Source organism: Oncorhynchus gorbuscha, linkage group LG07 (genome assembly GCF_021184085.1).
Source record: "Oncorhynchus gorbuscha isolate QuinsamMale2020 ecotype Even-year linkage group LG07, OgorEven_v1.0, whole genome shotgun sequence".
Classification (NCBI taxonomy): domain Eukaryota; kingdom Metazoa; phylum Chordata; class Actinopteri; order Salmoniformes; family Salmonidae; genus Oncorhynchus; species Oncorhynchus gorbuscha.
Genome location: NC_060179.1, coordinates 52,974,056 through 52,999,960, shown reverse-complemented (window position 1 = coordinate 52,999,960; position 25,905 = coordinate 52,974,056). Strand labels below are relative to the sequence as shown.

At 42.5% G+C, this 25,905-nt stretch overlaps 1 protein-coding gene across 2 annotated transcripts in view; it reads right to left on the bottom strand.

Annotated features, from left to right (window-relative positions):
• Positions 1-25,905, bottom strand: part of LOC124040008 (glutamate receptor ionotropic, delta-1-like) — a 432,261-nt gene that overhangs the window by 43,549 nt on the left and 362,807 nt on the right. For both annotated transcript variants that reach the window (XM_046356698.1, XM_046356699.1), the window contains exons 7-11: positions 24,955-25,116; positions 19,037-19,156; positions 7,484-7,585; positions 7,121-7,318; positions 6,613-6,949 (exon numbers count right to left, since the gene is read on the bottom strand). In XM_046356698.1, coding sequence (XP_046212654.1) covers positions 6,613-6,949; positions 7,121-7,318; positions 7,484-7,585; positions 19,037-19,156; positions 24,955-25,116 — 919 coding nt within the window. The remainder of the gene's footprint in view (positions 1-6,612; positions 6,950-7,120; positions 7,319-7,483; positions 7,586-19,036; positions 19,157-24,954; positions 25,117-25,905) is intronic.

Sequence of the window (25,905 nt, the reverse complement as noted above, 5' to 3'; positions counted from 1 at the left end):
GTAGGCTATTGGGGAACGATTAATAAACGTATGATGATCCCACTCACTCCACCAGTAGGCTATTGGGGAACGATTGATAAACGTATGATGATCCCACTCACTCCACCAGTAGGTGATTGGGGAACGATTGATAAACGTATGATGATCCCACTCACTCCACCAGTAGGCTATTGGGGAACGATTGATAAACGTATGATGATCCCACTCACTCCACCAGTAGGCTATTGGGGAACGATTGATAAACGTATGATGATCCCACTCACTCCACCAGTAGGCTATTGGGGAACGATTGATAAACGTATGATGATCCCACTCACTCCACCAGTAGGCTATTGGGGAACGATTGATAAACGTATGATGATCCCACTCACTCCACCAGTAGGCTATTGGGGAACGATTGATAAACGTATGATGATCCCACTCACTCCACCAGTAGGCTATTGGGGAACGATTGATAAACGTATGATGATCCCACTCACTCCACCAGTAGGCTATTGGGGAACGATTGATAAACGTATGATGATCCCACTCACTCCACCAGTAGGCTATTGGGGAACGATTGATAAACGTATGATGATCCCACTCACTCCACCAGTAGGCTATTGGGGAACGATTGATAAACGTATGATGATCCCACTCACTCCACCAGTAGGTGATTGGGGAACGATTGATAAACGTATGATGATCCCACTCACTCCACCAGTAGGTGATTGGGGAACGATTGATAAACGTATGATGATCCCACTCACTCCACCAGTAGGCTATTGGGGAACGATTGATAAACGTATGATGATCCCACTCACTCCACCAGTAGGTGATTGGGGAACGATTGATAAACGTATGATGATCCCACTCACTCCACCAGTAGGCTATTGGGGAACGATTGATAAACGTATGATGATCCCACTCACTCCACCAGTAGGTGATTGGGGAACGATTGATAAACGTATGATGATCCCACTCACTCCACCAGTAGGCTATTGGGGAACGATTGATAAACGTATGATGATCCCACTCACTCCACCAGTAGGCTATTGGGGAACGATTGATAAACGTATGATGATCCCACTCACTCCACCAGTAGGCTATTGGGGAACGATTGATAAACGTATGATGATCCCACTCACTCCACCAGTAGGTGATTGGGGAACGATTGATAAACGTATGCGTGAACACCTTAGGAATGGCAAACATCCAAAGATTAGGTTTGAGGTGTTACAACGACAGAAGCGTTATGGTGAACTTACATGACCAAATTGTTGTGTTTACAGTTATGCCCACTCATATCATTGTTTGAGCAGTCTACCTCATTCTCTTGGAGAACTATTTGGGAAGAACTTGTTTTACCTATTAGACTGCAGGATGTGTCATTTTCTGGTATATCTAATAAGAAATGCATGCTGTATTTTGGTTCTATTATTTCTAATACAATAGAGAACTTAAGAAAGGTTGAGAAGTGTGTAGGTGGTAATTGGAAGTTGCATCTCCGTACCCCTCCATGCCATAAATATTATTTCCGGTAATAAACCTTTGAGTCTAGAGCCTGGTCTGAAAAAGGGGTCAATAATCTAGGGGATATATATTCAACTCAAAGGGTCTATTTAGTTTTCAGGAACTCTTCCTTTTGATTTGCCAGGGGCGTCATTCTTTCTATATCTTAGACTGCGGTCAGCGCTTTGTGCCTATGGGGACCCATGGGGTACAAGTTTGGGAAGGCACCCGGTGATAGAGTGAATTTTTACATTCCCGTCCAGAGGTTTTGTGTCCGCTATTTCTTCTCATCTTCAACTATTAAAGAAGACTCACATTAAGCATCTCCAATCCAAAATTTTATCTAGAATCGGCTTCCTATTTCGCGACAAAGCATCCTTCACTCATGCTGCCAAACATACCCTCGTAAAACGGACTATCCTACCGATCCTTGACTTTGGCGATGTAATTTACAAAATAGCCTCCAACCCTCTACTCAGCAAATTGGATGCAGTCTATCACAGTGCCATCTGTTTTGTCACCAAAGCCCCATATACTATCCACCTCTGCGACCTGTACGCTCTCATTGGCTGGCCCTCGCTTCATATCCATCGCCAAACCCACTGGCCCCAGGTCATCTATAAGTCGTTGCTAGGTAAAGCTCCACCTTATCTCAGCTCACTGGTCACCATAGCAGCACCCACGCGCAGCACGCGCTCCAGCAGGTATATTTCACTGGTCACCCCCAAAGCCAATTCCTCCGTAGGCCGCCTTTCCTTCCAGTTCTATGCTGCCAATAACTGGAACGAACTGCAAAAATCACTGAAGCTGGAGACTCGTATCTCCCTCACTAGCTTTAAGCACCAGCTGTCAGAGCAGCTCACAGATCACTGCACGTGTACATAGCCAATCTGTAAATAGCCCATCCAACTACCTCATCACCATATTGTTATTTATTTAATTTATTTTGCTCCTTTGCACCCCAGTACTGCTGCTTTCACACTCATCTTCTGCACATCTACCACCCCAGTGTTTAATTTGCCATACTGTAATAATTTTGCCACTATGGCCTATATATTGCCTCACCCCCCTTATCCTACCTCATTTGCACACACTGTATATAGACTTTCTCTATTGTATTATTGACTGTATGTTTGTTTATTCCATGTGTAACTCTGTGTTGTTGTTTGTGTCGCACTGCTGCGCTTTATTCTTGGCCAGGTCGCAGTTGTAAATGAGAACTTGTTCTCAACTAACCTACCGGGTTAAATAAAGGTGAAATAAAAAAAATAAAAAAATAAAGATCTTTCAATGGTTAAAACATGGGTACATGATTTGTCTGTCTATGATGAGGCTATTGGAGGGGAGGGGACATCGTGGTTATGAAGCTACTGCATCTCAGTGCTAGAGGCATCACTACAGATCCTGGTTCGATTCCATTCTGTATCACAACCGGCTGTGATTGGGATTCCTATAGGGCAGCGCACAATTGGCCCAGCGCCATCCGGGTTAGGGTTTGGCTAGGGTAGGCCTTCATTCTAAATAAGAACGGACTTGCCTAGTTAAATAAAGGTTAAATAAAAAAATAACTAATAAAATTATTGGCTGGGAGAATTTCTGGGAAAATATATTTCACTCATCAATGAACCCAAACCATCAATTAATTCATTTTAAACTTTGTCATAGATCGCACTGGAAACGATTTGTAAGATTTCATGCAAAACAGGCTCAAAGCCTATACTGCGACCGAACCTCAATACACTTGGCACATACAAACATATCGGGGATTCCAATTTGTAAGTCGCTCTGGATAAGAGCGTCTGCTAAATGACTTAAATGTAAATGTTAAATGATTGTCCTGACAATCCCATATAAGGGATTGTCCTGAGGCTTGTGAATTTTGGAGAAAAGTGTTGTATATTCTCTCTCACGTGATTTATGAAACTGTACCCCTTGAACCAATTCCGCTGTTGCTTATCGATGACACAGGAATGCAGCTGAATGAGAAACCGTGAAAAGTTTGGCTGGCTGGGTTGACTGCTGCCAGAAAAACATGTTGTTCAGCGTTGGTTGCCATCACATGACCTTCATACAGTATGAGGAAATGGCTAGCATACTTTCAGGACGTTATTATGTTGGAGTTATCCACTGCCCGTATGAATAAAGCCAGTCCCAGCACTTTGGAACCATGGAAAGCAGGCGCCTCAGAAATCTCTAAACTGTTGGATATGATGTAGGTGTGTGATGTAAAATGCTTACTTGACGGTGTTGTTTTAGCAAATGACTTCGCTGTGTCTATTCTAGTGTAGTGTGTGTAGTTTATTTCAATTTGATTAAAACCTTTTTTTTAAATATATTTTTTAAATATATATTATGGGTTTGGCGATAGGGTAGGGCCGCCAGAGGTATGTGACCCAATAAAAAACAAATTGTTCACAAAAAGAGAGGTTCCATAACTTTCAAGGAAAAACGGGGTTATAACGAACCATTGTTTTCCCATACAGTAAAAAGTGTCCACTTGAAATAGTGTCCAGTAGCGAAGGACCAACAGGACAAAGGCTTAAAAGGGTTCAATGGGCTCTCCGCCAGGAGGTAATACATGCACCTGGGGGTTCAACAGGACTTGCTGACACACTCATTTAGTCCTTTTGCCAGTCTTGGATTCCAACCAACATATCCTATCTTTTCTTCATCCAGAGGCACTTTAACTGTGTTCTTGTGAGCTTAACAAGCTTGAAATGCAATCACTATGTTACATGGACTGTATACTAGAGTTCTCAGCCTGAACCTGACGGAACCCGACGGCCCGGGCCCGGTCTTGTTTTTGTGATTAGGAATCAATTCACTTGTAAGACCTGGCCGGCCTCAAATTCTGTGAATTGAATCAGGTCGGTTTCGGGCTTGCCGTGCTGTGTTAAGAAAAATACTGTGTGTCCTTTTAGCTTACTCCGTCTCTCGCTCAGCTGCAGCTGCCACTAGAGGCGCCAGGATTCCAATATTGGCTGGGCCAGAGAAATCTGTGGCCATGACAAAACTTTTTTGTTCCCAGATCTTTTTCAGTGTTTCAAATTGCGATATGAATAGGGTGGAGGGCACTCGGGAGAAGGATGATCCACAAGATCACGACATGCAGCGCATCTCAGTAATCAAGAGAAGCCCATAGTCCAATGGCATCTGTTAACGTCGACACATCTGAACACCCTATGTACACCCTACTATTAAAAGTAGACCCTTAACTGATTCAACTGTTTTGCTAATCAAACATGCATTCAAAACACAGGGCTTTTGAGTAATTTATTCAAATGGATGTTTGGCAGAAAATGTAGTTATTTCTCAAGGCTTCTTTGCTATTTCATTTCAAAATAATAAAAACATGACTTGATTGTATTTAAAGTTCTGAATGACTCGTGTGCTGTGTCATGATGTAATGATTGATTGATTGATTGATTATTATATTGAAGTAGGCTAAGTTACGTTAAGATAAAAAATAAAACAGCACGCGCTCGTACAGCTCGACGGTGGATAAATGAAGATTAATTACAGGAGTCAATAGCAAAATAATACACTTGATTTCCTCTACATTATTTCATGCTCTGTGCTTCTGATCAGTGATAGATGAGCAAACAAGTAAATCAGCTACCACCTTCACTTGCACACCCGAAAAATCAATAAACCAAATATACAGACGGAGTGTCACGTTCTGACCTTTATTTCCTTTGTTTTGTCATTATTTAGTATGGTCAGGGCGTGAGTTGGGTGGGCAGTCTATGTTTGTTTTTCTATGTTTTGGGGTATTTCTATGTTTTGGCCTAGTATGGTTCTCAATCAGAGGCAGGTGTCATTAGTTGTCTCTGATTGAGAATCATACTTAGGTAGCCTGGGTTTCACTGTGTGTTTGTGGGTGATTGTTCCTGTCTCTGTGTTTGCACCAGATAGGGCTGTTTTGGGTTTTCACGGTTCTTGTTTTTGTTAGTTTGTTCATGTGAAGTGATTTATTAAAACATGAATCAAAACAACCACGCTGCGCTTTGGTCCGCCTCTCCGTCAATGGAAGAAATCCCTTACATGGAGATTCAGTAAAGCAAAATCACATTGATTGAGTATCAGACAAGTCACAGGCTTTCGGTTGAGAGTTGGACAGCCTACTACGCGACTGAAGAGCAAAATCCACTTGTGAAACTACATAACATGATAGCATTATGTTCTGATCAGCTAATATATGAGCAAAGTAGAATAATGATGATCATGAGCACTCACCTCAACTTAGCTGACATTTCCCAACCTAATTCTTAAAAAATATCCAAACGGATATTCTGTGAAACAAATCGGACATTGATTGATTTATCACGACAAGTCCCCGTCTTGAAGCATCCCAATCAAAACGGTGCTGAAATGATCATCTAGGTGACCACACATGACTTGCTTTAAATTAGTATTACAATTGGATATGACTTTGGGAGTTTCAGTGAAAGCAAGAATTTGATACATGCCTTCAATTGCATAAGTTTACTTCATACCAATATGTGCGTAATTCAGTCAATCATAACTAAGAGTTTTCCACCCTGCGCTTTTTCTAGGCCCAAGGGCTTTCTCCTCGTCTCCTCGTCTCCTCATCTCCTCACTCCGATGCCGCCCACCTCCGCCGCATTATTCTCAACACCAGTTTAAATCAATATACTGTTTTCTAGAAATCTGTATTTTTTTGGTGTTCGGGCACATTTCATTTCTGTGATGATGTACAGGTTGGACCGAGCTCAAATTTTCAGGTCCAATGAGAACTCTACTGTATAACTGTGTGTGACATGTATGAGGCAGCAACATAGGCTCAGAAACAGCTGTGTGGACTTTTTTTCATGGCATATGCAACTTTATGGTTGGCATTGTAACGCATAGGATCACTTTCATTACCTAAATCGGCTTAGATGTTGATCCATGCATAAATAGTCAGAGGATATTTTTTTATGAATCATGCATTTTTAAAGGGACCCACAAATAACACATACAGTACAGGCACATGAACATTTATGTTTCCCATTAAATATTTGATGCGTACAAATTACATCATTAGTTTTCTACTATAAAATGGCCTATGTTGCCTTAGATAAAAGCTAAATGAGTATGTAGGAGAGTTGTTAGTCCTACCTTGCTGTACAAAGGCTCCATAGACTATCCAGATAGCACTGTACAGGGAGTTGGACGCCTGTGTGGCGGGCTGCTGGTGTGGCACTGGAGGATTCTGGGTCCTCAGTGACTGCATCTTGCTTAGCAGGAAGATGAGAACACCCACCACGGGGATGGCTGCAGCGATACACCCCCACACGGCCAGGTCAAACGGAGCGAACAGTGAGAAGATGTTGATCTTCTCCTCTGGTTTCCTCAGCAGGATCCCCACAGAGTAGTCCATGTAGCGCTTACTGAAGTCCACCGCACTCTCCCGCTCTGGAGTGATGGTAATGGCTGACACGGCCAGGTCAGCTCTCTATGGGGACAGACAGAGAAGAATGATAGCAAACATCCCCCAGTCAGTCAGGGACGAGTTGGGACTGAAACCATGTTGAAACTGTGTTTGTTAATGGTCTCCAATGGCATTCTTTTCCTTGGGGTAATGTGGCAGGTTGGAAGGTTACACGGGCCATATAGAAAGCCTTACTTTGTTTATAAGCTCCCCGATCATTCCATTCCAGGAGCCATTAGGCAGCTGCGAGCCGTACTTGCTGTCGGCCACCTGGTAGATCTCGTACTTGAAGCCCAGGATCTTGGCCAAGGCGTCGAGCACGTCGATGGAGAAGCCTTTGTACCGCTTGGGCTGACCAAGGATGTTCTCAGCAACCATGACGAAGGGATCCTCCTACACCAAATCAGATACAATATCACATCAAAAAGGTTACATGAATTCGGGTGAATGTGCTGAATCAAATACTTATGTTTTCGGGCAGCAGTGTTCCACACAAGTGGAACCCCATTGATCATGTTTGCAATTCACAGCACAACACCGTCACAAGTTGTTCCTTACCAGTAGTGTTACTACTTTGACCGTCACTCCTTGCATGCCGTTCTCAATGCGACTCTCCTTCAGGCTCCCATTCAGACCATGGACTGAGTCCCACGTAGCCAGCTAAGAGAGAGAAGAGAGAGACAGAGAGATCGAGACTTTCATAAATGTGTGTCGATAACAAGTGTTCAATTATGTTTTTCCCAGAAAAGAGAGCAATCTCTCCATGACCTAGTTCTATCTTTCAGGCTGTCAATCACACAGAATTACCCACCAAAATCCATCTCCACCAGACACTTTTTGATATGCCAACCAAAGAAAAGCTGATATTAAAGCCTCTTAAAGATTCCCCAGTAATTAATTTCGTAATATGAAAAGGGCATCGTCGACTACTAATTTAATCCATTTACATGTTTTTTGGAGGTGGCCGGTGAGTGATAGATAGATAGAAGGGGGGGAAACAGTTACCTTGGTAACAGCTGACTGAGGTAGAGCCATGCTAATGCACAGAGTTATAGTTAAAGAAGAAAAAAATAAACTAAATAGATTTCCCTCTCTTGATCTACGCTAGAGTGTGTGTGTGTGTGTGTGTGTGTGTGTGTGTGTGTGTGTGTGTGTGTGTGTGTGTGTGTGTGTGTGTGTGTGTGTGTGTGTGTGTGTGTGTGTGTGTGTGTGTGTGTGTGTGTGTGTGTGTGTGTGTGTGTGTGCGTGCGTGCGTGCGTGCGTGCGTGCGTGCGTGCGTGTGTGTGTGTGTCCTGCAACCATGTTTGATCCTGGTGAGAAATCTGCTTTGCTCAGGTGGCCTATTGCAGTCCACCATCCTGGCTGCTTCATTGATTACTTGATATGACATTTGTGTTTCTGACAGCATGGCCAGGTGGACAATTCCTCTGGCTGAAATTAAACACAAACAGAGAGGATTGGGCTCACTGGTCAAACCGTTTGGTCAGTTGAAATTGTACAGAGCACCTCCATATGCTGGGTATACCAAACGTTAGGAACATCTTCCTGATATTGAGTTGGCACCTAATACCATACACCGTTCAAAGACACGTAAATCTTTTGTCTGGCCAATCCACCCTCTGAACGGCACACGTGCACAATCCATCTCTCAATTGTCCCAAGGCTTAAAAATCCTTCTTTAACCTGTCTCTTCCCCATCATCTTCACTGATTGAAGTGGATTAACAAGTGACATCAATAAGGGATCATAGCTTTCACCTGGATTCACCTGGTCAGTCTATGTCATAGAAAGAGTAGAGTTCAAAATTTTTGTACATTCAGTGTATGTGTGTCATGGATACCAGATCTTATCATGGGTTACCTACAGTATAAAGAGGTCCATTCACGGGTTGTGCGTGCGTGCGTGTGTGCGTGTGTCTGTTAGTATGCGCATGGGTGAATGCGTGTGTGACCCATCACCACAGCAATAAAGCTGATTAAACTCATATCATTTTATGAACAATTTCACACAATGATGTGACACACATTCAAAAATCAATAAACACAACCCAGCCCAATAAAACGGTTCACTTTCGTTTGAAAGAATGCTTAAACATGACCAGATTTCGAAGATTAACCCTCAGATTTAATAACAGTTCATTTCCAATTTAATCTTCAGCCTAACGTCATTATTACGCTATTAAACGGACCACGTAGGATAATTGTTATTTTACAGCACTTCCAAGCATAGAGGCATGCAGTACACAAACATAAACAAGCATAGGGCGATACAAACACACATACACTCAGTGATAAGCCCTATGCATGCAGTCACTCTACAGATGTTTACTGAACTACACCCAGTGTACAACACATTGACATCAATGACATAGGCTGACCAGAGGAATCCAGGTGAAAGCTATGATCCCTTGTCAATGTCACTTTAATCCACTTCAATCAGTGTAGATGATGGGGGGGGGGATTTAAGCCTTGAAACAACTGAGACCTGGATTGTGGATGTATGCCATTCAGATGGTGAATGGGCAAGGCAAAATATTTAAGTGCATTTTGAAGAGGTTACGGTAGTAGCTGCCAGGAACACAGGTTTGAGTCAAGAACTGCAATGCTGCTGGGTGTTTCCCCGTGTGTATCAAGCATGCTCCACCACCCAAAGGACATCCAGCCATCTTGACACAATTGTGGGCTGCACTGGAGTCAACATTGGCCAGTATTTCTGTGGAACACTTTCGACACATTGTAGAGTCCATGCCCCGACAAATTGAGGCTTTTCTGAGGCCAAAAGAGGTGGCAACTCAATATTAGGAAGATGTTCTTAATTTTTTGTACACTCAGTGTATATTACAACACAATATATACAGTTTATTAGGTACACCACCCCGTTCACAAAAACGTATCGCTCCTACATACAGTGAGTCATGTGGCCGTGGCTTCTTAAATAAAGCAAGCAGACAGGCATCGAGAAATTCAGTTGGAATGGGCAAAACGAGTAACCTTAGCAACTTTGAGCGTGGTATGCTCATCGGTGTCAGGCGCAACGGATCCAGTACCTCAGAAACGGCTGCCCTCCTGGGCTTTTCACGTATGACCGTGTCTAGGGTTTACCTAAAATAGTGCGACAAACTAAAAACATCCAGTCAGCGGTAGTCCTTTGGGCGAAAACAGCTCGTTGATAAGAGAGGTCGAAGGAGAATGCCAAGAATTGTGCAAGGTAACAGGCAGGCCACAAGCAGAACGACATCTCAGAACGCACAACTCGTTGATCCTTGTCACGGATGGGGAGAATTCAGGCTGTTCTGGAGGTGAAGAGGGGTCCGACCTGGTACTAGATGGGTGTACCTAATAAACTGGCAGGTGAGTGTCTATTACCATCCATTTCACCAGTTAGTGAAAACCTCACCATGGTAACCATCTTAAATGTAAAGGGTTCCATGCTTTCTTCATATACTAATGTACACCTTTTCATCAGGATGAATGTGCCTGAGCTACTGTAGCCCCACTGGCATACAAAGAAAGGCTAACTAGGAAAATATTGCTTCCCTATGAGCAGCCTGAGCTCAGAGAGAAGACCATTATTCCGATGCAGATATTCTCAGCCGTCCTGTTGGTGATCTCTAAGTCATTAGGGATTTATGTACATTATGGCCTGCAGCAGTACCAAACACCATGGAATTGTTGAAACCATACTTAAGATGCCGAAACTACTATGTCAACTAATGAAACTATAACCTACTACTGTACCTCTGTGATTATGATTATGATTCATTTCTTTCTTTAATTAATTGAAACAATTACTTTCCAAGCCAGAGGCACAGGGAAAATGATACACTTTAAAAAGGCAGCTAATTTAGTGTATCACATTTTGAGTGAGTCACTTTACAAATGTGTTATTGGCACTGTATGCCCTGCAGTCACATTACAAACTGCAACGTATTCATCAAAGGAAGCGAGTTTTCTTGAAGAACAAATACATGGATCTCAGTAAACAGAAATAGCAAAACACCTATCGAAAATCATAGAGAAATCAGTGGCTCTGTAGCCTACTGCTTTAAACCCATGACAGTCTCACAGCATAAAGTCAATATCTATTACAACCCCAGCCTCAACCACAATGAAGGCCTCATAATAACGGTAGTGAGGAAACAGCATAAATCATCCAATCAGATCGGATGGGTCAATTTTCAATGGCTTTCATTGTGATCCGCCATGTTGAACTTCATAATCTATATCGACCCGGGTACATTTCAATCCTGCACATGAACGGACCATGGTTTCTGCCTCGGAAGGTAACTCAACTGTGATGTCGTGTCAAACTCTAGGGTTCTAACAGCTGTTTGAACAGAAATCATGATGAACTCTGTGCACATAATGTAGAATCTCAGACATGTGCAAAGGACAGAAAATCATTTCATATTGTACCCTTGTGTTTTAAGAGGAAAGTCAGTTCCACTAGTTTTTCCAGTGCCAAATGCTCAGTGGGCAATGGTCACCATTAGCCCCTAGCATTGTACTTGACGCCACTGACTCTCAGTACGGCCATGATAGTACTCTTTCCTGTTCTACAGGAAGTCCCATATCCTCCTATTGTATGGGAGTGCTCTATTTTCCTTTTAAAGGAATGGGGAAGTCCCACTACTCACATATTTATTTGTTTGATTGGATAGGACAGAGGTCGAGAGGATATATAAAGGAGAGTGTGCTAAATTAACAATGTGCTGGATTGGAACGCATGCTGATATGTGATCTGGAGGCAGCGGCTTAAGGCGCATGCTTCCAAGCCGAAACAGTTCGGTAGAGTTCGTGCATGTATGATGACATTGTGATGCGTTTCTTTGTTTTGGACTTCGATCAGGGGTTGTTCGAGCGCACACATTTTTTTTTTCTGGAGACAAACCGAAGTTCGGAGCCGAAGTCTACGCCCCTTCGTCGGTGATTGGTAAAAGTAGGGATTCTTCAATACAATCTTTGTTGTCATTCACTGAACTGAAGCATGCTGACGCCATTAGACTGCTATCCTAGTCCACAGGGAACACTTTCTGATCAGCAGACAGGTCAGACATACAGGTCAGACAATCAATCAATCAAATGTATTTCTAAAGCCCTTTTTAAATCAGAGGTTGTCATAAATTACTTATAATGTGGCTAGGAAAAACACCCTAGAAAGGCAGGAACCTAGGAAGAAACCTCGATAGGAACTAGGCTCTGAGGGATGGAAGCGTATCCTGCTCTCAAGGTGGACAGCTCAATGGTGGGTCTATGCCTCGCCAAGCATGCGCTTCCATTCCTCTTCCCTTTGTAAAAATGTCAGGCCTCTCAGTCATCTGTGACACTGCTTTGAGTGGGCGACGGAGCTAAATGCCCCGCTTGCCTCCACTTCACACCTGCTGTGCCCGTCCTTTAATACATGTCCTTTCACAGAAATGATCTAAAAACTGCTCGAGGCGGAGAGGATACTGGTGTGACTATCTGTCAGGATAGCTGAACCCCACGTCAATGTATCACACACGCCCGCTGGCCAACTCTTCCCGGATGATCAAAATTACATTGAGGCTTTGATGGATTACTGCTATGACAGAGAAGATCGTCTGGATGAATGTGTATAACAATATCATAAAACCAAAGGGGGAGTTAGGAATATATTTGGATTGTTAGAAGACAGGGAATCACTCGATTTTGAGTTAATAGTTCATGGAAATAGACAGGCTACGTAAGTGTTGGTCAAACTGTGTTTGTTTACAAGTAACTAACCGGTAGTGAATGATTAAATGCTTCCCTTTAGCCATGTGGCAGCGCTGCTTAAGTTTGCATCATCAGGTCCAATGTGGCTCAACTCAGTCACGCTCTGAGTCTAGGCGGAGAGAGAAAAGCACAACCATTTAATTGATGTTCTCTTCCATCAATGTTTATGAACCCCCAGGCTTCTCTAACAGTGTAGTCAGGCAGGGCACCTTCATTTCTAGCTATAGAAAGTATAGGCTTAAAGAGGAATATCAACTCTACTCTCCACTTCTTTGGAAAGCATGCAGAAACCACTCTGAGAAGACAAAGAATATACTGTTGATGAAATGGTGTATTGGTGTTGAATCCACTCCTGTGTATTTCATTATTATGCTGTCTCTGATCTTTGAATCTCCCCCAGGAAGTTACATCTCTGGAGACAGTTCACAGAAAAGCATTGCCAACTAAGTGTAATTAGTGTGTGGCAAGAATTGAAATGATTAGAACGCTGGTGGTGCTTTGTTCATTTAAATGCAGGCGGGGGAGTAAAAATAACAATACTGCCACCATCAATAGATGTGGCTTAGATGCGCTGTTTATTTTTCTCTAATTACCGCAGCACAAATTATTGCAGATTCAAACGTATCAGAGATATTCAATGTCACTTCTATTACAGTGAATTTAAACAAATTATCAGGCTCTCGTTTATTTTCAAAACTTTGCAGACCTAGCTCAACTCATCAAGAAATCACAAAATATTACTAGGGACTAACAAGTGAAAAGCAAAATCAACAATATCCCCATGTCATTATTTTGCATATATTACTGAGGATTTCTGAACAGCAAATTGTTTTTGCTAGAGATTTAAATGGTCACGAAAGCCCTGCTTTTTCTTCTCCTTTGAAATGCACTCATTTCAGAACGACTTCCATTCAGTCAAATCCCATTATGTTCCAAATGACTGTCTGTGTAATCCAGCTCTGCTCCAGGAAAGAGATGCACATCAACCTGTATGTTTTGCTTGTCGGTGGGCAGAACTACCACTGTAACAAGCCTATCAGGCTTCAGAGCCAGCAGGATCCCTGTAGATCTTATCAAAGCTGTGCTACAAGGCGATAAGCCCTTTTAATATTTGAAATAGCCCACTGATAGATCCCTATCTCCGTTTCTCCATTGAAAGACCACAAAGACTCTGTATGTACAGAGACCGTCTGACACACTTGTGCCTCCCATTACTTTCTCCCCCTCTCCTTTAACCCCAATCAAAAAAACGTTATCGCTGTGTCAAACCAACATAGATTACACCTCTCTGTCCTGGTTGAGATCTAATCCACAGGCCTAGAACCACCGGTGGGATCCACTCTTGCTCTGTGACTGAGCCATGTTGTGTTGTACTATCTCTCCCAGTAGGGACTCACCATAATGCAGACAAAAGGCAACACCGACCTATCTGCTCCTCACAGCTCTAGTACACCACACTGCGTTGTACCTGCTAGACTAGTCGCTTCAAAGCACGTAATTGTGTGATGTGAATGATACACGCAATACTTGACTCACGCTGTTAGCCTACCAGTGACATCACGGCTTAATTTTTCAACAGATAAAAATGGTCTGTATCTCAAAATGCATACTACCGTGCTCGGAGCATGCAAATTGGAGCACGGGAGGGACGGAGTGTGAGTCCAAATCAAAGTATAGCTGGCTAGCTCGGGCACAATTCACACATATCTGTCACACCCTGATCTGCTTCACCTGTCTTTGTGCTTGTCTTCACCCCCCCCTCCAGGTGTCACCAATCTTCCCCATTATCCTCGGTGTATTTGTTCTCTGTGTTCTCTGTCTGTTGCCAGTTTGTTGAGTTTGTCAAGCCTACCAGCGTTTTCCCCTTGCTCATGTATTTTTCTAGTTCCTGTTTTCTAGTATTCCCGGTTTTGACCATTCTGCCTGCCCTGACCCTGAGCCGGCCTGCCATTCTGTACCTTGTCACACCACCCTGGATTATTGACCTCTGCCTGCCCTGACCCCGAGACTGCCTACCGTTCTGAACCTGATGGACTCTAATTACTGACCTCTGTCTCTAATTACTGACCTGTCATTTTGCCTGCCCCCTGTTCTAGTAATAAACTTGTGTTACTTCCACACTGTCTGCATCTGGGTCTTCTCCTGAAACGTGATAATATAGAGCTGATAATTGTGCAATTAAACGCTTGCTTTGTGTATACCTTATTTTGTCTCTATTGTCACCACTGTCCTGGCTGGTATAAGGTTCAGTGAATGGGGAGATGCAGCGTGAGGTAAAACAGTAGGGAGAGTGCGAGTGTTTCTCAAATGAAAGGTTTCATGCGTTCGCCACACTCTCTTAACCGAGAGGTTAATGACGGTAAGGAGAGAATGTCGGAGTGACGTTTCCATTTTTAGTAAGGTCTTGCCAAGCTTGGGCCAAGTACTGGGGACTACTAAGCCTGGGGAAGCAGATGCCGTATGTGTAAACATGTACTGTTGTAAACAATGTGCATCATGACGCATCCTCTGTTCTAAGTCTTCTAATTCACGGTTAACACTTACAGGGGCTTTCACCTACCTTCCTTCCTGCACTCAACTGTGGTGAGCTTGAACTTTAACACTTGGGGCTTAATGCTGGGGATTACTAAGCAAACACATGTACAAATCATTAGGAACACCTTTCCATGACATAGACTGACCAGGAGAATCCAGGGTGAAAGCCAGGATCCCTTATTGACATCACTTGTTAAATCCACTTCAATCAGTGTAGTTGAAAGGGAGGAGACAGGTTAAATCATGATTTTAAAGCCTTGAGACAATTCAGAGGGTGAATTGGCAGGACAATTGAAGTGCCTTTGAATGGGGCATGGCAGTAGGTGCCAGGCACACTGGTTTGAGTGTGTCATGAACTGCGCAACAGTTTCCCGTGTGTGTCAAGTTACGGTCCAGCACCCAAAGGACATCGAGGCAACTTGACACAGCTGTGGGATGCATTGGAGCCAGCATCCCTGTGAAACGATTTCTACACCTTTTAGCCCACGACCCGATGAGTTGAGGCTGTTCTGAGGTGCAAAAAGGGGTGCAACTCAATATCAGGAAGGTTTTCCTAATGATTTGTACACTCAGTGTATGTGTGAATACATATTGGTGTAAACAACATGCATCATGACGTATCATATATTCGAATAATGGTTCGTATTAAGCAAATACAGAGGTTTTGGGTGTTTATTTACACTCAACGACAATAGTGCCGAGCTCAAAGCCTGAAACGTTATAATGCAGGGTAAAATAGGATATAAAATAAAACTGTGGGTGAGAAATAGAAGGGTAGGTCAGAAATAGAACAGTCGAAATAAGAAACTGGTAGCAAAGCGAGAAATGTCAACCCTGTTGTGGTTAAAAGGGAGAGAAGTCAACAGACAGAAATAGGGACTTTACGTCTCAATCTCCATTTAGGTCTAATCTATGGAGACGTTTCATCTGAGCGAAGCGTTTGCTTTGTGAAAAATAGCCTGGGAGAGGCGCCGACAGGTACAGATGGAGATGGAGATTTAGATAAAGAGAATGTGAAAAATCCAAGATGAGCAAAATATTAAGAAACCAAACAGACATTTTCAGCTTGGAACATGTAACACAACATTAAAAACCTCTCAGTATATGTAACCACTTGGTCACGGGTTTATACCATTGTGTGTTTACAGCTCCACACTTCTAAGGTTACGTGACGGATGTCAAACAACAGACATAGGACTATTAGAATCCATACCAGAGGCAGGATTAAGTTAGCTAAATATATTCATCTCTTCTCAGGGGGTAATAGCCTAGTTTGTTGGAAAGTGGTGGAGACCGGCCCAGTAATAATGAACAACAACAGGACTGAGTGCACTTGACGTGCCATTAGCTGTCCTTTCCTTTCCATACAAGTAATACATGTCCATGGGATGAAGAGGAGCCACAGCAAAATGGTGTGTGTGTGTGTGTGTGTGTGTGTGTGTGTGTGTGTGTGTGTGTGTGTGTGTGTGTGTGTGTGTGCGTGCGTGCGTGCGTGCGTGCGTGCGTGCGTGCGTGCGTGCGTGCGTGCGTGCGCGCGCGTGTGTGTGTGGCTTATGGCTTTGGGCCCGTGGACCCTAATGGCCATAATGTGATACGCCGGGTTCATAATTCAAGTTGGAATGCCGGGTGATTAAATCTTCATTACCACAGGTCTGACTCATTCCACTTCCATGCCATTTATTTGACTTATTCTCCATGATGGAAGGTACACAAACCAACCAATACGAAAAACCTATAAAACGTCACAAAATAACAAATATATAAAGAAGAAAAGCACTTGAAACCAGGCTATTTACTAGACACAGTACTCTTCGACACTTTCCCCCCTAACAATTCAAAGACGAATCGCCGTTGGGCAATGGCTGACATTTCTCCCAGTCATGGAGCATGGCCTTGTTATTTGGGGAGTCATATGACGTTTACATCTGACAGGCATCCCTCCTTTTAGTGATGGCTGTCCTCTCCTGAGCGAGCGCCAGTGAAGGCATCTCAGCATAAGAGCGTAACCGCATAATACACTCTAGTCAGGAGACACAGAGGAGTCTCCCCAATGGGACAGAGGAGCAGACAGCGTCTGTGTCTCAATTAATACCCTATTCCCAAATGAGTGTACTTCTTTTGACTTGACACACAGAGGGTTCGGAATAGGACCCTTGTCGAAAATAATGCCCTATATGGGGAATATAGGGTATTACTTGAGAGACAGCCTACAGTGTGTGCTTCCCCGGCCATATACAGTGTGTGCTGTGTTGACAGTGACCCTGTTGCTGCTTGTCCTACAGTCGGCATTACAGGATGATTGACACTGTATTGACTGGCGTTTGATCAGAAAAAAGCACAGTACTACATTAGATGAAATAATGTGTGCAATAGAAATGCAATAATGGCACAGCAGTATAGGAGTATGTTAACATATGAGAGGCTACACATTGGTGTGTTTATGTCTTAAAGTCCCAGTGCAGTCAAAAAAACAGATTTTCCTGTGTTTATATACCATGAGTGTGCAAAAAATTAGGAACACTAATATTGAGTGTCAAGATCTCCAACACTGCTGGGTTTTTCACGCTCAACAGTTTCCCATGTTTATCAAGAATGGTCCACCACCCAAAGGACATCCAGCCAACTTGACACAACTGTGGGAAGCATTGGAGTCAACATGGGCCAGCATCCCTGTGGAACACCTTTTAGAGTCCATGCCACAATGAAATGAAGCTGTTCTGCGGGCAAAAAGGGGGGTGCAATTCAATATTAGGAAGGTGTTCCTAATGTGTTCCTAATTTTGTAGTGTGCCCCTGGCTATCCACAATTTTAAAACTAAAATACAATTGTGCCATTTTGGTTTGCTTAATATAAGCAATTTCAAATGTTTTATTCTTTTGATTCTTAAGTATATTTTGCAATTACATTTACTTTAATACTTAAGTGTATTTAAAATCAAATACATTGACGTTTACTCAAGTAGAATTTTGCTGGGTGTCACGTGTGCTCCCTCTCCGGCCTCTAGGTCACCAGGCTGCTCGTTATGGCGCCCACCTGTCGCCATCGTTACGCGCACCTGCGCGTCATCAGACTCACCCGGACTCCATTACTTCCCTGATTACCTTCCCTCTATATGTCACTCCCTTTGGTTCCTTCCCCAGGCGTTATTGTTTCTGTTCCTGTATCATGTCTGTGTTCGTGTTTCTTATTTTGTACAAGGTTGTATTTATTTATTAAAACACTCACTCCCTGAACTTGCTTCCTGACTCTCAGCAAACATCGTTACACTGGGTGACTTTCACTTTTACTTGAGTCATGTTCTGTTAAGGTGTCTTTACTATTACTCAAATATGACAATTGTTTTTTTTCCACCACCGATGACAATTTGCATTATAGAACACAGACCTACATAGAGACTTTTGATCATGCCGGTTAACCTATTTTTTTTCCATCAATGTAGAAATAACCTAGATATTGTAGAGTATATTACATTTCTCAGTACAATTCAAAGAGACACCCAACAGTATCCTGGCAGATTGTTGTGTATGCTTTGCCTCAAGGACTGCACCATATTCCACAGGGTTTCCACACTTTCAATTTCTGTGTGCTATGAAACCCAACCCAAGACACCTCAGAGATCGCTGCCAGCAATTTATGGGCCATAACCTCCTCTGTTTTAAAGAAATGGTTTACTGACTACTTTGTAGAGGCTTGCTGTGCTGCAATACCACTGGGTAGTACCACAGAGGTCCGTAGCTTCAGAACTGCGCAGAGGAGAACAAACTCAAAAATATCTGTCAGACATAAAGCCATCTTGAGCCAACGGAGGAATGCACATCAGTAGCGGAATCATCATACTCACCCTTTTCACGTCTTTTCCAAACGTCTCGCTGAAGCTGGTGCCCAGAATTTCAAACTGAACGTGAGAATTGGATCCATTCGCTTTGAAATCCATTGTTCCTGTGAGACCTGTGATATGTCCCTGTGAGGAGAGAGAGAGGGAGGCAGAAAGAGAGAGATAATATCGTTTCAATTTCTAGAGTGAGGTCTCAGTGTCATGACAAGACCAACTGTCAAATCAAATGTGATTGGTCACATACACATGGTTAGCAGATGTTAATGTGAGTGTAGTGAAATGCTTGTGCGTCTAGATCCAACAGTGCAGTAATATATCAAAAGTAATCTAACAATTCCCCAACAACGACCTAATACACACATCTAAAGGGAGGAATAATAATATCTACAGTTGAAGTTGGAAGTTTACATACACTTAGGTTGGAGTCATTAAAACTAGTTTTTCAACCACTCCACATATTTCTTGTTAACAAACTATAGTTTTGGCAAGTCATTTAGGACATCTACTTTATGCAGGACACAAGTCATCTTTTGGGTCGGCTTCTGAGATTAGATCCACTGTCCTGGGTGGAGGTCCGAACAAAGGATTCGCTTCGAGAAAGTCGTATGCCTGGTCATAATGTTGGTAAGTTGACGTCGTTTTTATATCCAATAGTTCTTCCTGGCTGTATGTAATAACACTTAAGATTTTCTGAGCTAACAATGTAAGAAATAATACATTAAAAAAACGAAATACTGCGTAGTTTCCAAAGGAATCGAAGAAAGGCGACCATCTCTGTCAGCGCCATCCTGCTTTAAATAGTCCTTTAATATCAAGTCCATAATGAAACCGGTGCACTCCCTAACATGGAACCCAAATTGGCTGTGTGCGTGCGCTATCGTGCATACATTTATTTTGTCCCCTAAACCAAACGTGATCATGACATGCAGGTTAAAATATCAAAACAAACTATGAACCAATTACATTACTTTGGGGACAGGTCGAAAAGCATTAAACATGTATGGCAATTTAGCTAGTTAGGTTGCACTTACTAGCTAATTTGTCCTATTTAGATAGCTTGCTGTTGCTAGCTAATTTGTCCTGGGATATAAACATTGAGTTGTTATTTTACCTGAAATGCACAGGTACTCCGACAATTAATCCACACATAAAACGGCCAACTGAATCGTTTCCAGTCATCTCTTCTCCTTCCAGGCTTTTCATCTATGAACTTATATAGTAACTGGCATCTACACTTTCAAAGTATTACCACGACGACCGGCAAAACATTTAGTCTTTCAATCACCCACGTGGGTATAACCAATGAGGAGATGGCACGTGGGTACCTGCTTCTATAAACCAATGAGGAGATGGGAGAGGCAGAACTTGCAGCGCGATCTGCATCAGAAATAGGAATGACTTCTATTTTAGCCATTGGCATCGCAGACGCTCGTTGGCGCACGTGGGCAGTGTGGGTGCAATAATTGAATAACATGGATTTCTACATTTATTTTGCGACGCTCGTGCACGCGACGTGTCCGGTCTGGTCAGCATGTGAGCCAATTAATATTGTGGTTGAATCAGTTTGCATGTTTGAACCAACGTCACTGTGCTAGGTACAGGCCAATTTCTCTGAGACAAATTCAGTCAAGCCCAAAATTATTGGCACCCTTGGTAAAGATGAGCAAAAAAGACAGTAGGTGAGAAATAATCCAAATACTGAGCTATATTTTATGGAAAAGAAACTGGAAAATTATATTATTTTAAACTAATTCAATTGCTCAGAGAAAGAGAATTTGTTAAATGAGTAATAATTTATTTTTGCAAAATGTATGAGGGGCAAAACTATTGACAACCCTATTTTCAAAACCTCATCTTGCGAGGATAACGGCATTGAGCATTTTTCTAACATGTTTTTGGGAGATTGGAGAAAAAATTGGGAGTGATCTTAGACAATTCCTCCATAAAGAATCTTTCCAGATCCTTGACATCCTTTGTCTATGCTTATGGACTGCTTTCTTCAATTCAAAACCCAGGTTTAAAATGGGGTTCAAGTCCAGAGACTGATGTTGATTTTGTGGACATTTATTTGCAGATTTTGATGTGTGCGTGGGGTTATTGTCTTACTGGAAGATCCACTTACTGTCAAGTTTCAACCTCCTGACAGAGACAACCAGGTGTTTGGCCAAAATGTCCTGGTACTGGGTGAAGTTCATGATGTCGTTGACCTTAAAGGGATAGCTCACCCAAATTACAAAATGGACATATTGGGTTCCTTACCCAGTAAGCATTCTATGGACAAGGTATGACAGCAATTCATGGTTTAGTTTAGTTTACCTAGCACTGTTTCCACATGAAAACATTTTAGCCTCTGTGGGACAAATCCCATTCAAGTCATCATCTATAAGTGACTATGTTGAGCTTAACAATTTTAGATACATTTGGATGATTTGTACATGATGTATGAAAACTGCAAATATTGGTCCCATGACTTGAGTGGGATTTGTGTCACATTAGCATGTTAAAAGAGTGCCAAGGAAACTAAACCAGGGCACGGATTAGTTTCATACCTTGTCCATACTATTCTTGGCCTGAAATAATTAGCAAATAATTAGCTTTTTTATTTTACTGGGCTGATGGTACCTGCATCTGATGGTCAGTCTCAGTGGAAGGAGAGAACAGCAGAGGGTCTGCCTCTTATGGTCCCTGCTCTCTCTTTTCCTCAGGTGAGACTGGGGTGTATTCATTCTGTCAAACAGCTGCAAATCATTTCGTTTTGCAACTAAAACAAGAGTTTCTATTGGACAAATGGAGGTAGGTCTCTCCTCGTTTCATTCAGTGTGCTTTCTGTTAAAAGAAACGTTTTACAACAGAATCGGAAGAATGAATAAACCCTGAACAGAGAGAGGGGACACCGTCTTCCACTCTAGTCGCATCGCCTTATTCCTGCTTCATGCACAAATTCATGTTGTTACTATGAAATATTCCTCAATATTAAAATAGACTCGATGAGCTGTTAATACAAATAAGAAGCATGTTTTATGTTTTGTAAAAGTGTTGACAGTGCTGAATAAAAACTTAAACATTAACTCACTCGTAAAAAAATCAGCTCTTTGCTATATTCTTTGACAGACTCTTTCTGGTCATGGTTTTAAACATCATGAAATTTCCCATAGGCTAGTATCAAACATTGCTATGGGGTCGTGGAAGATGTAGGTATGGTAATTTGGGCTTTCCGATTGGCCAGTACAGTAGGCACACTTGATTTAGACACAGCTCTCCTGGTCAACCGGGTAAGCAGAGTTTGTTCCATCAAACAAATGACATGGTTCAAAATTTGAACACTTTGTCTTCACAGCACACAGGGCTTCTGAATCAAGTGCACCTACTGCCAACAGCGCAATACAAAAAAAACATTAAAAAGGAGCACACAGCTTTATCATTGGCTTTTCTACAGAAACATTTGGTGATCGGCTAGGGATGCCTTGAAGAACAACCGACCGTTTGGTTACCACTGGCTTAGAGGGTAAGGCAAACAATATGCAATTTTGTAATTTGGGTGAACTATCCCTTTAACCTCACTGTTGTAGGGGACAGTATTTTTACGTCCGGATGAAAAGCGTGCCCAGAGTAAACTGCCTGCTACTCAGGCCCAAAGGCTAGGATATGCATATTACATTTACATTTAAGTCATTTAGCAGACGCTCTTATCCAGAGCGACTTACAAATTGGATAGACACCACTCTGAAGTTTCTAAAACTGTTTGAATCATGTCTGTGAGTATAACATAACTTATGTAGCAGGCAAAACACTGAGGACTAACTGTTTTTTAGGTCTCTGTTTGTTCAGTGAGTCCTCACTGGGAAACGATATTTGTTAGGCACTTGTTTTCTGTTCCTACCGCTTCCACTGGATGTCACCAGTCTTTGGAATTTGGTTGAGGTTATTCATTTGTGCAATGAAGAAGTAGGCCATCTAGGAACTGGGTAACACTGTTGAGAGTGCACAAAACGTGAAAAGTAGCATGGTTTGTTGTCTTCCTGTATTAAACACAGATAGACCCGTCTACAATTTGATCGATTATCAACGTTTAAATATACCTAAACTTGTATTACGAAAGTAGTTTGAAATGTTTTGGCAAAGTTTACAGGCAACTTTTGGAAGCTGTTTTTTTGGGGGATCAAACATGTCAAATAAATGGACATTTGGATATATATGGATGGAATTAATCGAACAAAAGGACCAATTGTGATGTTTATGGGACATATTGGAGTGACAACAAAAGAAGCTCGTCAAAGGTAATGCATGTTTTATATTTTATTTCAGCGTTTTGTGTGGCGCCTGCAGGGTTGAAATATGCTACCCTCTTTGTTTACTATTGGGCTATCATCAGACAATAGCTTCTTATGCTTTCGCCGAAAAGTGTTTTTAAAATCTGACATGTTGGCTGGATTCACAACGAGTGTAGCTTTAATTGAATATCTTACGTGTGATTTAATGAAAGTTTGAGTTTTATGTCGTTTTTTTTATTTGCCGCGCTGCATTTTCCCTGTTTTTTTCCCAAGTGGGACGCAACCGTCCCCTATACCATAAGAAGTTAAAGAAAAAAATAAGCAAACACGTTGTTGTTCGCCAAAAGGAATGTGGGTGACTCTCCAAACATATGGAAGAAGGTACTCTGGTCAGATGAGACTAATATTGAACTTTTTGGCCATCAAGGAAAACGCTATGCCTGGCGCAAACCCAAAACCTCTCATCACCCTGAGAACACCATTCCCATAGTGAAGCATGGTGGTGGCAGCATCAAGCTGTGGAGATGTTTTTCATTGGCAGGGACTGGGAAACTGGTCAGAATTTAAGGAATGATATATGGTGCTAAATACAGGGAAATTCTTGAGGGAAATCTGTTTCAGTCTTCCAGAGATTTGAGACAGAGACGGAGGTTCACCTTCCAGCAGGACAATGACCCTAAGCATACTGCTAAAGCAACACTCGAGTGGTTTAAGGGGAAACATTTAAATATCTTGGAATGGCCAAGTCAAAGCCCAGTCCTCAAACCATACAACTTCAAGGAGAAGGAGCAGTTTTGCCTTGAATAATGGCCAAAAATCCCAGGGGCTAGATGTGCCAAGCTTATAGATACCCAAGAGACTTGCAGCTATAATTGCTGCAAAAGGTGGCTCTACAAAGTATTGACTTTGGGGGGGGGGGGGGGGATAGTTATGCATGCTCAAGTTTTCTGTTTTTTTTTGTCTTATTTATTTTGTCTTTATTTCAAATTGAATTAAAATATTTTGCATCTTCAAAGTGGTAGGCAACAAATGATACTAGGAAAAATACCTCAAGCCTCTGTATATATACTGGACTTCCTGACTTCCTGACGGGCCCCCCAGGTGGTGAGGGTAGGCAACAACATCTCCTCCCCGCTGATCCTCAACACGGGGGCCCCACAAGGGTGCGTTCTGAGCCCTCTCCTGTACTCCCTGTTCACCCACGACTGCGTGGCCACGCACACCTCCAACTCAATCATCAAGTTTGCGGACGACACAACAGTGGTACAAAGTATTGACTTTGGGGGGGACACCTACACCACCCGTTGTTACAGGAAGGCCATAAAGATCATCAAGGACATCAACCACCCGAACCACTGCCTGTTCACCCTGCTATCATCCAGATAGTTATGCATGCTCAAGTTTTCTGTTTTTTTTGTCTTATTTATTTTGTCTTTATTTCAAATTGAATTAAAATATTTTGCATCTTCAAAGTGGTAGGCATGTTGTGTAAATCAAATGATACAACTCCCCTAAAATCCATTTTAATTCCAGGTTGCAAGACAACAACATAGGAAAAATACTTTCGCAAGCCTCTGTATATATATATATATATATATATATAGAAAAAGGTTCATATTCATGTTCTGAACTAAAATGTTGTACTATATTTACCATCTGGATGTTCTCCAGCATGGACCAGCCTCCGTTCCATGGCTTGGTGGACTTCTTGATGCAGTTGAGACTGGCCATGCTGTGCCACTTCCTGTCCACCAACTTCCTGTGGAAGGCATTGGCCAGTGCCAGCACGCTGTCATACAGGTATAGGTTGGACACCTGAAGTACAGACAGTCAAAGGCATATAGAGAGAGTGAGGAGGGAGAAAACAGCATAGAATTAGATATAGAACTCTACAATGGACATTGGCATCATAGCAACATGACTGAAAATCAACCATCTTGGTCATTCTAGAAACGGATAAAATTGTCAAATGTTGTGTTAAACAATACATTTCCAGGATCTCTGTTGAAAACACACACAACAGAGATTGAAGACCATGGGAACCAGTTAAACATTGATATGTGATTAAATCATTGTAGATGCACAACCTATTCATTGTACAAAATTAAAATTGAAGCTGCACCATTAAGGAATGGTAGGACTGGTGTGTTTTGATGTTTTTAATAGGACCACGATTTCCAATGGTTATTGTCTGTTTGTGCGGCATCTGGACATGGAAAGGTACTGCATAAACAAAGCTCAGAAAAGCTTCATAAACAGAGCCCTGTGGTTATTGCTCTTAGCAGCGCCACAGATGTTGCTCTGGCTCTGATGGGGAGTGAAGGGGTGCTAATCCTAATTACCTCCGGGAATAGAAGGCACTCTGACTGGGAGTGGGACACAGCTGGGGACATCAGGAACCGCTGGGCTGAATGAGCCCCACATGAGGCCCCCCAAAACACACATGCATTCACACTCTCAGACAGACACACGTGTGCACGCGTGCCCGCATGGCGCACGCAGGCCCGCAAGACGCCCACGCACACTCACACAGACACACATACACACACTCCCCTATCAAAGTGACACACAGCATGACAGTCCCCTTGACCAGATGTGAGTCCA